The sequence below is a fragment of the Gekko japonicus genome, unplaced genomic scaffold, assembly GCF_001447785.1.
Source record: "Gekko japonicus isolate JY-2015 unplaced genomic scaffold, Gekko_japonicus_V1.1 scaffold299, whole genome shotgun sequence".
Taxonomy (NCBI): domain Eukaryota; kingdom Metazoa; phylum Chordata; class Lepidosauria; order Squamata; family Gekkonidae; genus Gekko; species Gekko japonicus.
In genome coordinates, this window is record NW_015170896.1 from 1,089,666 (window position 1) to 1,103,962 (window position 14,297).

The 14,297-nt window shown below is 48.8% G+C and overlaps 1 protein-coding gene across 1 annotated transcript in view; it reads right to left on the reverse strand.

Moving 5' to 3' along the window:
- Nucleotides 1-1,569: 1,569 nt before the first annotated feature.
- Nucleotides 1,570-14,297, reverse strand: part of TULP2 (tubby like protein 2) — a 22,004-nt gene continuing 9,276 nt past the window's right edge. The window contains exons 6-14 of the mRNA XM_015418524.1: nucleotides 13,188-13,286; nucleotides 11,200-11,382; nucleotides 10,297-10,430; nucleotides 9,432-9,614; nucleotides 7,107-7,219; nucleotides 3,668-3,782; nucleotides 2,704-2,808; nucleotides 2,448-2,619; nucleotides 1,570-1,703 (exon numbers count right to left, since the gene is read on the reverse strand). Coding sequence (XP_015274010.1) covers nucleotides 1,570-1,703; nucleotides 2,448-2,619; nucleotides 2,704-2,808; nucleotides 3,668-3,782; nucleotides 7,107-7,219; nucleotides 9,432-9,614; nucleotides 10,297-10,430; nucleotides 11,200-11,382; nucleotides 13,188-13,286 — 1,238 coding nt within the window. The remainder of the gene's footprint in view (nucleotides 1,704-2,447; nucleotides 2,620-2,703; nucleotides 2,809-3,667; nucleotides 3,783-7,106; nucleotides 7,220-9,431; nucleotides 9,615-10,296; nucleotides 10,431-11,199; nucleotides 11,383-13,187; nucleotides 13,287-14,297) is intronic.

The following is a 14,297-nucleotide window of genomic DNA, read 5'->3' on the forward strand; positions in this document are numbered from 1 at the left end:
TTTATGCTGTCTGACTGCAGTGCTCATATCCTGTCGTCTGGCCTGAGTCTCCATGAGAAAGGTGGACAATATATAAATAATAAAATTCTGGCTGTACGTCTGTAGGTTTTAATTGTAATGCTCTTTCCTTTAAACAAATTATTTCTGTGAGTTGCCTTTTGGATTTAGCCAAATCAAACGGTGGAAGCTAGCGTGGTGTAGTGGTCAAAGTCCTGGGTTAGGATCCGGGAGACCCAGATTCAAATCCCTACTTTGCCACTGAAGCTCACTGGGTGGCCTGGGGCCAGTCACTCACTGTGGTCGGACTACCCTACCTCACAGGGTGGTTGTTGCGAGGATAAAATAGAGGGAGGAGAGCAATGCTGTAAGCTGTTTTGGGTCTCCATTGGAGAAAAAAGCCAGGTATAAACACGTCTCACTAAATAAATATAAACATTTTAAATTAATGATAAATGCATGACCCTGCTCCCGCACTTTGAAACCTTAATGGAAACGATTGAGGACCTGTTTTGGAAAGCACATACAAGTTAGCTATGACTCACTTCAATCCGATTACTTTCAACTGGACAGACAGGGTTGGAGTTTCAACGGGATTACCTCTGTGTAGGATTACACCATTAGTTATGACCAACTTTTGCTGGATCAGGGCCCCTAGTCTCTGAGTTTTTATCAACCTTGTTAAAGTTGTCCTGGGATCTAGAAACCTTTTTGTTCCATTTGGGTTCTGCTTGATAATATTCTGAAAGCCACATCCCACCATCTGATGAGGAACATCGGCTATGTTATCAACCAGAGACTCTGGATGTGAGGAAGACTCGAGACTTGCTAAGGTATCCCAGACTGAATAGCTGATCCTATACAAAAACTGGCTAGAATATGTCCAGACTGTTCCCACAGGATCCAGATAACAGGCCTGTTAATCTCTGGGTAAATTTTATTTCCAATCTATTGCCCAGTTTTATAAAGCAGGGAAGGTGGGTGACGCGGCTTCAGTTCATCGTATCAAAATGGCTCCCATTCCCCTTCAGCATGGCTGCTCCTTCCCTTGTTATGAATACATGAAGCTGGCAGACGGTGCTGTTTCTTCACCATTTGCTGTTTCTTCCGTAACGGAGCTGTCTTCTACACCTGGCAAGGCGGCCTGTTTCCCCTGCGTAGTGTGTTGTCGTGGAGATAGTTTTGGAAAAACTGAGCTGAGGCTTATGAAGCCTGAACCAAAGTGATGATATTCAACAATAGAGCTGCACAGATCAGAAATCTGGTTGCCAAAGCAAATGATAAGGGAAGGTCAGGGGGGTTACAACAAACTGGGAGAACTTGATAAGAACATTCTTGACAAATGGGAGAGAACAAGGGGAAGACTGTCTTGAAGTAACAGGTTGTGTGGAGGTCCACGTTGACAAAAGATCATGGCGTCGCCCCTGCCCAATAAGTATGAGAAAGTCAGAGGACGGAGGCGAGCGATACTGAAAACCAAACAGATGATGTCCAGTTTCACGAGACAGCAGGAAACGATCCGGAGCAAAGCCGCAGGGGGTCGGTGGTCAGAAACTGGGTTGGGTTGGGCCTCTACTCGCAAGCAAGCTTCCCATCGAAGCTGGATAGACAGATGGAGAAGGCCTGAAGCGCACAGAGCGGGTAGCGGTAATCCATGGTGAACACATCGGGTGCCACACGGCCAAACTGCAGCACAATGTACTGGGCTGTGGGTTGGGGAAGAAACAGACAACTGAGATGAAGGGCAGCAATGGAATAGCAAACTCGGTCCCTCTGCCTACACCTCCAACCGAGGCTTCCTCAGAAACATGATCAGCCTTTTCCTCTCACGCAGACATGCATCCCTCTTCCTAGCTGTCTCCTACAACCTCCGCCCTTCTGCCTAGCTCTCTCTCCACAGACAGATGGTGAGCTGAGGCAGTCGGCCATAATGAGGGTCCTCACATGGCTGTGTCTACATTAGCCAATTTTTCGCGGATGCAGCAAATACCCTACATCACTCGTGCAATCTGCACCAAACCCTCGATCCATCTAGGGCAACCGTTTATCCAAAGGCCTCTTGTCTTATTGCATGGGGGCAAACCTGACCAGATGGACATCCCAACACCTCTCAGTGTCTTTTAAAGGTAAATTTCTGGTATGCTCAGCCCTGACTCAAATCAAGGCCAAGGGGTGGGGAAAGGGATTTAAACTTTTTCCTTCCCTTCATGTACTTAATGCCCTCTTTGAGCATACAAAAGACAAACAAGGGCATCTGTCTTTCACCTGATTTTTGGGTCCCTTCCTCAGGTCGCCTGGGTCCCTTGACCAGCATGCTGCATACTTACTTGGAAGTAAGTCCTCCTGATAGCAATAGAGCTTACTTCCAAATAAACCTGGTTAGGACCAGGCCATAAGCCCTCCCCCCCCCCCCCCGGAAATGGCATCCTTGTAACCTGCCCGCCACTCACGGTCGTCATCCGAGATGATCTGGAAGTTCTTGACGGAGGCCTGGGTGACACGTCCGTGGAAGTTCAGGACATATGACTGGGTCTCCTCGTTCCAGGCTGGCATCTTGTTGTGGAGTTTGATCAGGTTCTGCATGTTCCGGTTCTGGTACCGAATCAGTAAGGTCTCGTGTTCCTGTGGGCACACACATACACATCAAGTGTCTGGTGTCGGGTGCTTTTGCCCCCAGAAGTGCGCCAACAGCAGCAACCCACTCACATTTTTAGGCCGGATACAAATCCTCTCATTTTCATTGTCCGAGGACATGCCGGGGAGTATCACCGTCATTTTCCGTGGGCCCCTGAAGCCCAAGACATTTGTTTCCTAGGAGATGGGGAAGAAATGTGTTAAACTCTGCATCTCATTCCACAGGTGCTGTCGAGTTGCTACCGATACTGGATCATTGATTGGTGCACCATTCTGCAAAATAGCTTTCTGTCCCTGGTGGTGTGCATGTGGGTATCTTCTTAGACTTTTAAAATGCAGATGTACCAGTGTGGTGTGGTGGTTAGAGGGTCAGACTAAGACTGGAGAGACGTGGATTCAAATCCCCACTCAGCCACAGAGCTCACTGGAAGACCTTGAGCCAGCCACATGTGTTCTCTCCCTCCCTCTCAGCCTAATTTACAACACAAGGTTGTAGTGAGGCTGAAATGGAAGAGGGGAGAAGCCCGGACACTGTTCTGAGCTCTGAGAGGTGAGATTAAAAAGGTGATGCATAGACAGAAGCCAGCAACTTTGATTTAAACACTTTCTTGTCTCCTCCAACTGCCTCGTAAGAACCTAAGAAGAGCCCTGCTGGATCAGACCAGTGAGGGTCCATCTAGTCCAGCACGCTGTCACGTGAGGGTCCATCTAGTCCAGCATGCTGTTGCACACAGTGGGACAACTAGTTCTTCTGAAGGGCCAACCACAGGGCAGAGAGGCCGAGGCCTTCCCCTGATGTTGCCTCCTGGCACAGGTTACTTAGCTGGCAACATGTAAGTTTCACACTGGAGGCGATAGGGCTCCCTGGGGTGGTTTGAGGAGGCAAAGGAAGCAGTGGTGGTGGCGGCGGGGAGGCTCCTGCTGCTTCTCCCTGCTTGGTGTGGTCACAAACAGATGTATGCCTGGGAGGCATCACACGTGTGATACAAAGCCTGACTCCATACCCTGGCAGCATCCTCCTTTGAGGGAAACTCACATAGCAAATGGCGACCAGCTCTTGCCGCAGCTCAGCTGATTCTGGAACAAAAGGTTTCTTCTCTGGGCTGATTCCACTGTCAAACACGGTAAACTTGGTTCCCAGCACGTTTGATCTAGAAGCAGGGAAATGATGCTTGCATAGTTCAAAATTCATTTTATTTTATTTCCCTTTATTTGATTCTCCAAAAAAGTAACCAAATAATCCCAAAAAGATGATGATGATGACAATAAAAAAGGGGGGAAATGCAAACTAATACCAAAGAATCTGAAAAAGATAATGCAGAACGTAACCTTTTATGGTCATGGCTCCCAACCCAAAGTAGGGTTGCCCTCCTGCCAACCAGCGGGGGATGGGAGGGGACTTACCAGGAGAGAGAGGAAGGCCCAAGAGATATGGGGACGGCACTTCCAGTACACAGTGGAAATAATGTCATCAAGCTGTGACATCTTGGTTATGCTCTCATATTTGGGCAAAAACTCTATGGTAAAAATGGCTTCTACCGTAGAGTTTTTGCCCAAATACAAGAGTGTCACCTGGATGTCACTGGTGTGATAACGTCACTTCCTGTGTGCGCCAAAAGTGATGTCACCGGGGATGTTACCTGGGCCTTCCTCTCTCTACTGGTAAGTCCCCCACCCAGCCAACTGATCAGCAGCATGGGGTGGGGCCTGGTGGCAGGGGACCCCCACCTCCACCAGGGGAGCTGGCAACCCTAACCCAAAGGACCCTGGGAAATGTAGTTCTCTGAAAAAGCTAGTGTTTGCTAATGAACTCCCTTCAGGGCTCAAGCAGGAGAGACTAAAATTCTATCACTTGGACTTGTGCAGCCTCAGTTTGCCCCAGGACAGTGCAGGACAAGGACAGGGCATTTGAGGCTTCAGCTTCCACCCCTGCCCTGCTATTACCTTTTTAAAGGCAAATAAACATGGCCTTTTAAATGATGTATCTTTCTCTTTAAAATGCTAATAGTAGAGCAGGGAACCTGGTTAGCTGGTGGTTTGGCAGCTCAGGTCTTCAGAGGAGCCAGCATTTGAGCCCAGGCCACCCAAGATGTAGGCTGCTGTTTCATATATTGGTTTATGCATATCGTCCATTTTTCAGGGTTGTAAGCCACTTTGAGTCCCTTTAAATAATTATGTAACCAGCAGTGCAATCCTAAGTAGAACTGGATTTAAATGGATTTAGACAGGCATAAGTCTGTTGAGGATTCAACTATGGATCTCCCAACCATGCACGGTTGTAATTGCTGCAGAGGGTGCTGAATATGACTGCAACATTCATGGGGAAAAATTAGATTTGATCTCAATTCCCACCTGACCAGTTATGTGCCATGTAGGGAGAAATATCCATAAACCTACATGATGGCCGTATGTTCTCCTGTGAGGAAAAAAAACACAGCTCTGGGGTGCTGAATGAAATTGGGGAAATGGTGCAGGAGATTACACCCTGCTCCACACTCCTTGCCATGGCTCACTTCTGATTCAAGCCCCCCCAACTACTATTTCCACCTTTAAAGACTGTTGACAAATTCCTGATATCATGTCCAATCTGTCCTTGAGGATGAGCTTCCCAGATAACAGCCAGGATTCAATGTAAAAAAAAATCAATGTAAAAAAATCACTTTGTGGCCTATTATGCATGGGCGCTTTGCCGCACTTTCACCATGCCTGTCTGACGGGTTTTCTTTTTCGATCTACACTGTTTCCCCTCCCTTCAGTGCTCAATTCGCTTTCTGTTTGCTGTTTCCCCCAGGTTTTCTGAGAGTGCTTTTGTGCTGGTTTTTCCCTTGCTTTGCTTCCAAGCTGAAGGTAATTCAAAAGCATACAGATTCCCTGGGATTTCCCTCCCATCCTTTTCCAGCCCCTTGTAGGCCACTCCCATGCCCACATCCAGGTCGTTCTGCCCAGGGGTCGTTTCATAGAAAAAGAGCTAGGGGGACTCATTAGCATAACTCATTAGCATATGCCACACCCCCTGACATCACCGGAAGTGTGTCATAAGGCCACACCCTCTGACATCACCGGAAGTGTGTCATAGGGCCAACTCCTCCTGGCTGAATGAGGGCCGGAAGCAGGGCGGCCGGAAGCAGGGGGTGGGGCTTCGTCATGTGCCCCCCCCCAATACCTCACCCGGGGGAACTGCGATCCCCCGCGCTCCCCCCCGAAATGACCTCTGGTTCTGCCCAATCTGTACCTTCTGCCATTCATCAATGTGTCCCTCGTTGTTTTACATTTTAAGGTTTTTTTACAAGTGGCATGAGTCTAGCGATTTAAGACTGCTGCTAGTCTCAGATCACTGTAAAAAAGAAGTGACTCCCGCTGGGCTGCTCTGTCCTGTCGCCCAGTTTCAACTGTGGCAGGAGGAGGCAGCACAGAGCTGGGTCTGCGGGGATCCATCGGCTCCCTGCAGGCACAGCAAGCTCAGCTGGGCTGTTCCCCACAGCTTACTGCAGAGGATCTGCACAGTCCAGCCTTTTTGGTTGTAGCTGCAGAATAAATACACCAGAGAAAAAAGAACGGTGCGTACAGCAGGCCCAGAATCCAAAGGCTTGACTGCGCAGATTCTCTGCAGTAAGCTGTGTGTGCATAATAGGCCTGTATCAGGGATTCCCAGCCTTTTTGAGCCTGCAGGCACCTTTGGAATTCTGAAACGTTAGGGTGGGTGCAGCCACAATATGGCTGCCACAGAGGAGATGGAGCCAGCCACAAAATGACTGTTGCAGCTTATCTCCAGTCACACAGTGAAGATCCACGTGCTTTGGTGGCTGAAGCAATATGGTCAATCAGAAGTCTTTGCTGGGCAAAAGACCCACTGGACCTGTTCACTTTTGAAAAAACACTTGGTGTATAACCAGGGCTTTTTTTGTAGAAAAAGCCCAGCAGGAACTCATTAGCATAATAGGCCACACCCAACAGCAGAAACTCATTAGCATATTAGGCCGCACCCCCATGTTAGCAGAAGTGTGGTCATCCAGCCACATTCACCTTTTGCTTCTTATTCTGTTTACCTTGTTGTCAAAACCCAGGGCTTTTTTTGTAGCAGGAACTCCTTTGCATGTTAGGCCACACACCCCTAATGTAGCCAATTCTAATTAGTTCCTGCTGGGTGTGGCCAACTTAGGAGCCAGCCGGAACTCCGTTCCTGTGCGTTCTTGCCCCAAAATAGCCCTGTGTATAACTCCAAAGACTGCTTCCAGCATTCATTGGTTCAATAAAGACAATGCCTCACTTGTTCTGAGTGTGTGTGTATGACCGTGTGTGTGTGGTTCCCCCCCCCCTTTCTATTAGACCCAAGATGGCACCTGGGCTGTAGCAGAGATTATGTTAAGGAGCCATGTGACCCATGTTGTGTCACCCTCCCTGGAGAGCTGCCTGTAAGAGGAATGAAGCTGAGATATACAACTGCCCCAGGAACATAAGGGAGAAAACAGACACACCTGACTTTTCCAATGAAACTCTCCCCGCACCGTGACAGATCGATGGGATCCAGAGAAATGAGGTAATTGGAAGTCTTGCTCTTTTTCCTCTTCCGTCCAGACATGAGGAAACGCTGAAGAAGAATGCCCAGATGTCACACACACACAAAACCTTTATTGACATTGAAAGCACAAGACATCATGGAAATAAAGCAAAATACTAAGATGCATCAGCAGAGGTCATTTCGGGGGGGATCAGCAGAGGTCATTTCGGGGGGGGGGACATGACGAAGCCCCGCCCCCGGGTGAGGTACGGGGGGCGGGGCACATGACGAAGCCCCGCCCTCTGCTTCCGGCAGCCCCGCTTCTGGCCCTCATTCAGCCAGGAGGAGGCAGGAGAAGAGGGAAGGTAAGTTCGTTGGGGGTGGGGTGTGTGGCCTTATGACACACTTCCGGTGATGTCAGGGGGTGTGGCATATGCTAATGAGTTATGCTAATGAGTTCCCCTAGCTCTTTTTCTACGAAACGACCCCTGTGCATCAGTCACTTACACTTGGCTATTCAAGCCTCGTCTTCTGATTGCATAATATAAATTTTTTGCAAAAGCCTCCATTATTTCACAATTAGAATTAAACAGAAGAAAGTGAACAATTGAGTCATCAGAATGCCAGCTCTTACCCTCTAGAAGTGGAGTAATGAAACGAGACTGAATATCCCTATAAAGGGGGCAATGAAGTATGGTGTGTGTAGTAGATTCTATATCTTTTAGAGAGCAAGGACAAAGTCTGTCTACATATGGTATCTGGCGGTACCTCCCTAAAAGCACCTCCGATGGCAGAACATTAAAGCGTGCCAGCATGTATGCTCTGCAATAGTGTGGGCCTGTTAAACTTAACAGATATTTCGCAGTGGAGCCCGTGTCAAAAGTCCCCAGCCTACTTGGGGAGCATCTGCTGGCTGCGCGTTCCCTAAGTTCTTGCCTTTTGATGCCGAGAAATCTTTGTTTAATAATAGCATAGGCTTGTTTAACTGAAAAGGGGGCTAAATAATCCGATGCCCAGAGGTCAGCGAGATGGAGTCCTGGCCAGAATCTCTTCCTGACTGCCACCATTCCCCATCTGGTGCTCATCTTACCTGCCAATTTTTGCAGATCCCCAGTCTAATGCTAATCGGAATCCCTTCTCTGAGCCATCTTTCCCATCCAGACTAATCACAGAATAATCTGGGCTTCTTTAATCATAAAATTAGCCAAAGAAAACCCAGGAGTGGATTGCTAAACAATGACAAGAGTATGGGAACGGGTATGGGTTGCACCACTTCCTTGATTCAGGTGGATAGCCGTGTTGGCTGAAGCAACAGGACAATGTTTCTGTCCAGTGGCACCTTAAAGACCAACAAAGTTTAATTCTGGGTATAAGTTTTTGTGTACACACTAAAGTTTATACCCAGAATTAAACTCTGTTGGTTTTAAAGGTGCCACCGGACTCAGACCTTGTACCATTTCCTTGAGAAATTTATCTGCAATAGACTGATCATTCTGATTGAGACGCTTTCCTGTTCCATGAACCATTGCCACCATTTGAACTGGACAAGAAGAATGTCCTCTTAAGAAGTGTCAATTGTTTACTGAGGTCGCCAAGGCCAGAGAGAGTGCCATCTAAATTCCTAGAACACAAGGGCGATTGTAGCTCTAGGCCAAACTAGATACGACGGGAAGGTTCCATCTGTATTTATTCATGTCCCCTGTAAATATGTCCACCATAAATAAAGTGACGAGGCCAGGGGAGCCAAAACTTGCTTCCCTTCCATACCATACCCCACAACCCCCAGTATCAGTATCAAAGCCAGGCTGAGCCAAAGGTGCTGATGGCAAGGGAGGGTGTCATGAGAAGATGTGGGAGGAGCAGGAGTTCACCTCCCCTTGACCAAGCACTTCAGTTTGTTCTTTTTAAAAGACACCCCCTCACTTTAGACATGAACAGGTGGACACATATGTAAAAACACGTGGATCTGTTCTCTCTCCACCCAAATCACAGTTTACTTGGCCCTCAGCTGTAGACCACATGGGTTATCTGCAGAATGTACCAAGTTCAATCCTGGGCACAGATGTAGGTTCACCAGAATTCCAGCCTGAACACATTTCAAAAACAATAACTGGATGGCAGAGACTGAGAGGGGTACCTCTTAACAGTTTTAAACAACAGATGACCTGGCCTGAATATCTGGGATGGGGCAGGATACGAGGTCAAATAAGTCAGATGAGAATTAATCAGTCCCAATGGCAAAAACCGGTTCCCTGTGAATTAAAACCCAACAACAACGGAATTATCTCCTGCTGGCTGCTACCTTTTTTCCATTTTCCATCTCAAGATGCAGGTAGTAGAAAGGAAAGATGCCCTTGTCCATCCCCTTCCGGTCCCGTGTGATGCGACACTGGACTGTGCTCCCCTGAGGACAAGGTTTGAGAACAAACGCCTCTATGTCGTCCACCTTGAGGGACATCGGGATGCTTGATTCCCCACTCGGAGTCTGTCGGGGTGAGAAGAAAAGGTGGGCCGTGATGGAAGGAGGTTTGGAACCTCTCTCGAGACAGATCATTCCCTGCTGTGACGGATGCCGAGGGAGCAGCAGCCTATCCTGAGCTGGGGCAGCTGCCGAGGCCCAGGTCTTCTGATGGGTCCCGCTGCCACCCTCCACACCTGTTCAGCTCCCAGGCTTGCTTGTTGTGAGCACTGCATGCGCTGCCCGGCAAAGTCAGGAAAGGGTGTGTGAGCACTTGGAGGACGGGAAATGAAATAAGGGAATGGGGGAAGGCTGGATGGGTGGGTAGTAGGGAAGGAGAAGACAACCAGGTGGGCAGAGAGGTGAGAGCGGGGGTGGGGGTAGTGGTGAGGAGAGGAGGGGGCCCCGGGCACTCTCAGCCCAGGGCCCACCAAAACCTGGAACTGGCCCTGGACTGTTGTCTCTCTTGTTTGGACATAAGGGCACACACCTGAGTGTGCAGGTGACAGAAGAAAACAGGGAAGTGGAGCAACAGCCCACCTGGGGCACGGGGGGGGGGGAAGGGAATTCATGTGATAGTGAGAGGCAACATGTACATTTTTACAGAACCAAAGTCGGGAGAGGCAGAGCTTGCCTTTCAAGCCGAAAATATCCCCAAGGGAACACCCGCATGTAGCCACTCATGCCTGTGTGATTTTCAGCCTCTTACATTAGACACGCCGATCTCCTCACGGGTGTACATGACCCTGCTCAGCGTGTCCTCCTGATCCTCCTGGAAATCGGCATCCTCTGTTTCATCTTCATCATCTTCACTCACACTCCTCGTTCCGTTGGTGAGAGACCCTGGGAAGAGGTGGGTGGGTGGGTGACTAAGGGGTGTGGGTGGACAAGGCGAAGCATTCACGCCCTCTTCTGCCCTGTGGCTTGCACTTCTTTCAGCCAGGACTCAGGAATCCTGGCTCCTCCACAAGATCCTGCTAGCCTATCAAGCCGTGAGCCCAGGCTTCTAGACCACCTTGTTCGGCTTCATTTTTATATTAAAAAAGAAATTAATAACTAGTCTTAACAAATTGCTTGGCCGATTACAAACATGAACATACAGTAACAGCCAAGCCAATTTAGCCACTCCCACCAGCCTCCAGGACTTGGAGGGGTGTGTGGACACGGGCCACCAAAATGACCAGAGCCAGTCCTGCCAAAGAAGAATACCCAATAGCTTAAAACTGACAGATTTCACCATGTTATTTCTAAATGTATTAACTGTGGGGGCTTTTTGGTGAGAAGCCACAATTGCAGGAGCAGCTTGGTTTATAAAATAAAGCATTCCAAAAAAGCAGGGCCAGTTCATGGCTCGGTCAGATGGTCCCGGAGTCATGGTAGGGGCAAGGGGGAGATATGGAATTTTTGTGCCAGTGGACCTAATTTGTTTGACCTGCCTTTTCCAGGCAATCTGCCTGCCTCCTTCCCTCTTTCTCATCAGAAGAGTCTGTCTCCAGTGCTTCACTGTTTTGCTTCACTGTTCTCGGCCATATTCCCAGAATGCACTGTACCAAACCCAGCCAGTCGGAGACTGGATTGGCTGATGGCTCTTTTGAGCTGGAAGACTTTTTACCTCTTTGCACAAGCATCCTGTCACGGCGCTTCTTCATGGGTGAGGGTGGTACAGTCAGTTCCTGGGATGCCTCTTCCTCGCTTCCAGAGTTGCTCTGGAGAGAACAGGTGTTATACAGCTCACTATGAGCATCCTCGGACTCTGCAGATTCCAAGCCTTCATTCTGGGGGCTCTCCTTGGAATCTAAACGGGACGAGGCAGAGAAGCAGTCACTTCTGGGCGATTTCCACACAGGAACAGGCTTGTGTGGTTTCCCCACTGCTGCTATGGCTGCTCTCACAGCACAGAATGGGGCTTCCATATGGCAGGTTACCCTACAATTCCCTTGCCCTCATCCCCCAGCAGCAGACATTACCCCTCACCAGGGCCACTGGGACTTTTTCAAAAAAATGTTTTTTGCAGTTTTATACCAATATGCTGGGGTGTGGTTGTTGTTGTTGTTTGTATTTTTTGGTGTTTTTTATATGTGCGTGTGTGTGTGTGCACCTGGAAGTCATGGTGACCTCTGGTGACTGACCCCTACTGGAGGCCAGGAGGATATTCAGAGAGGTGGCTGAATAAAGCCTGCCCTTGCCACCGGTATTCCAAGGAGGTCTCCCATCCAAGTACTTGCCGGAGGTTGATCCTGCTCTACCTTCCGAGATCAGATGAGATCGGGCTTTCCTGGGCTATCCAAGTCAGGGACCGATATGCTGTTATAAAGCTATGTGTAACAGGTTGTGTGGAGCTGCGGTGGCTCAAGTGGTTAAGATGCTGAACTGCAGGCTGTGGAAGGTCAGTAGTTCAGCAGTTCGAGACCCGAGTGTGCCGCGTGACGGAGTGAGCTCCCGTCTCTAGTTCCAGCTCCTGCGAACCTAGCAGTTCGAAAGCAAGAAATTGCAAGTAGATAAATAGGTACCACTTCAGTGGGAAGGTAACAGCGTTCCATGCGCCTTGGTGTTTAGTCATGCTGGCCACATGACCACGGAAACGTCTTCGGATAGCGCTGGATCTTCGGCTTTGAAACGGAGATGAGCACCGCAACCCTAGAGTCGGACTCGACTGGCTTTCGAGCAAGGGAACCTTTACCTTTACCTAACAGGTTGTGTGAATTCCCAGCTTTCTTTCCTTTCTTTCTTTTATTTTAAAAGTAAGTCTCTAGCATCTCCTTTTACAGAGTTATGCCTTACCTCTTATATCTCCACCATGGAAGAAGTTAGAGAATCCCTTTTGTGAAAAATTGAAAGCCAGGAAGTCACAGAACCTGCTACATCTATTCTTATAACGGTATGGCAATATGAAATTGCTGATTTAAAATAAAAAGCACCCTCCTCCCAACCCCATGGTGAGGGGAGGAAACGGCCACTGCAGGGATGGGGTCAGCGTAAATGACTGACATGGAGGCGGGAAAACCAGAACTTTCCTACTGACACAGCAGCCATCCTGGTAGAGTAGCAAACTCTGGGTTTGGAAATTCCTGGGAAATTCTTTGAAATTCCAGGGGAATGTGGGATTTGGGAAAGAGAGGGACTGCAGTGGGGTATAAAGCCATTGGGTCCACCCTCCAAAGCAGCCATTTTCTCCAGGGGAACAGATCTCTGTTGTCTGGAGGTTGGTTGTAATTCCTGGAGATCTCCAGGTTCCACCTAAGGTTGGTAACCCTAATCCTGGCTTTACTGCTATCTTCCCCAAGACTTTGCAGCAAAGCAGGTTTGAGTAGGGATGCCAGCTCTGTGGGATCCAGCTCACTGTTCATACCAAGACATAGTTAAATAAAAAGGGGCATACGAAAACAGGGGCATACGAAAACTCTCTCATTTCAGCTCAGGGACAGACTGGACATTGTAGGCACCAGGGAATTCCCTGGTGGGCCAATGGCTTGCCTCCCACTTGGGCCTGTGAGATTGGCTAGGCTGACAGATCACAGTCCAATACTAAAAACTACACCATACTAGTACAGTTGTGCACAGCATACGAGAACCCCTGTTCTCCACACCCTGGAATCTCACCCTTCACATCCATGATGACAGATGGTATGTCCCGGCTTGGGGATGAGAATTCCTTCTTCGATCTGGAAGACTGCTCACGCCTCTGAGCACTGGATCGCCCTGCAGATGGTAAAAGATGAATAACTGTCCGTGCCAGAGCAATGGGTGCCTAGCAGCCCAGGGTTAAAGTTCAGAGTTGCATAGAATGCATATATCTATATCCAAAAACCAAATTCTGTATATTGGATAAATTAGGCAAACCAACCACCTCTGCTTATTTTGCATGATCTTTGCTGTTTCTACCTGGTCATGAGAAGGATGCAGGAACCTCTTTGGTGTCTCTAATGGCATCAGACTTTACCCAAGCATTTTAAACCTCGTCTGTTCATAAGGACTAGAAACTTGCTTCCCCCCCCTCCTTTCACCATAGAAGATACGATTGCAGAAGCCCAGAATGCACATGGCCTTGCCTGTAGGAAATCATACAACCTTTTGCTGTCACTCATGCACTGAGCCAGTTTGGTCACAGCAGCACAGCAAGTGCCAAACAACACGGGACTGATGCTTCTGTGTGGTACAGTACAGATGAGTACTTCGTCCAGGGGAGGAGGGCCCGCTCAGCATTTGGGATCCCAACCCAGACTGGGCCCCCTAGCAGTTGTTTCTTTTGAGGTCCAAATTACACGCCTAGAGTTTCAAACCAGAAGCTCATGCGCTGTGGGTAGTGATGGGTTTGGGGGCTGGATCCACACTAATTTGGCAATTTACCACCAATTCCTCTCTCCTGCTCCAGCTCCCCCTTGTTTTGCTCCTCAGGGTCGTTATTCCCCCATAGGGTTGCCAGCTCCAGGTTAGAAAATACCTAGAGATTTTGGGGGTGGAGCCTGAGGAGAACGGGGTTTGGAGAGGGATGTCAATGGGGTATAATGCCATAGAATCCACCTTCCAAAGCAGCCATTTTCTCCAGGTGATCTCTGTTAAAGGAAAGAAGGGGGGGGGACTTAACTCAAAAATGTTTGAATCAAGAACCCAAAAAGGTTAGTTACAAACCAAGTGTAGGGTCAACAAGAAGGGGAACCCGCGATACTCGCGGGGGGGGGGGGAGAAGGAAGCAGCCACAGGGGAACGTTC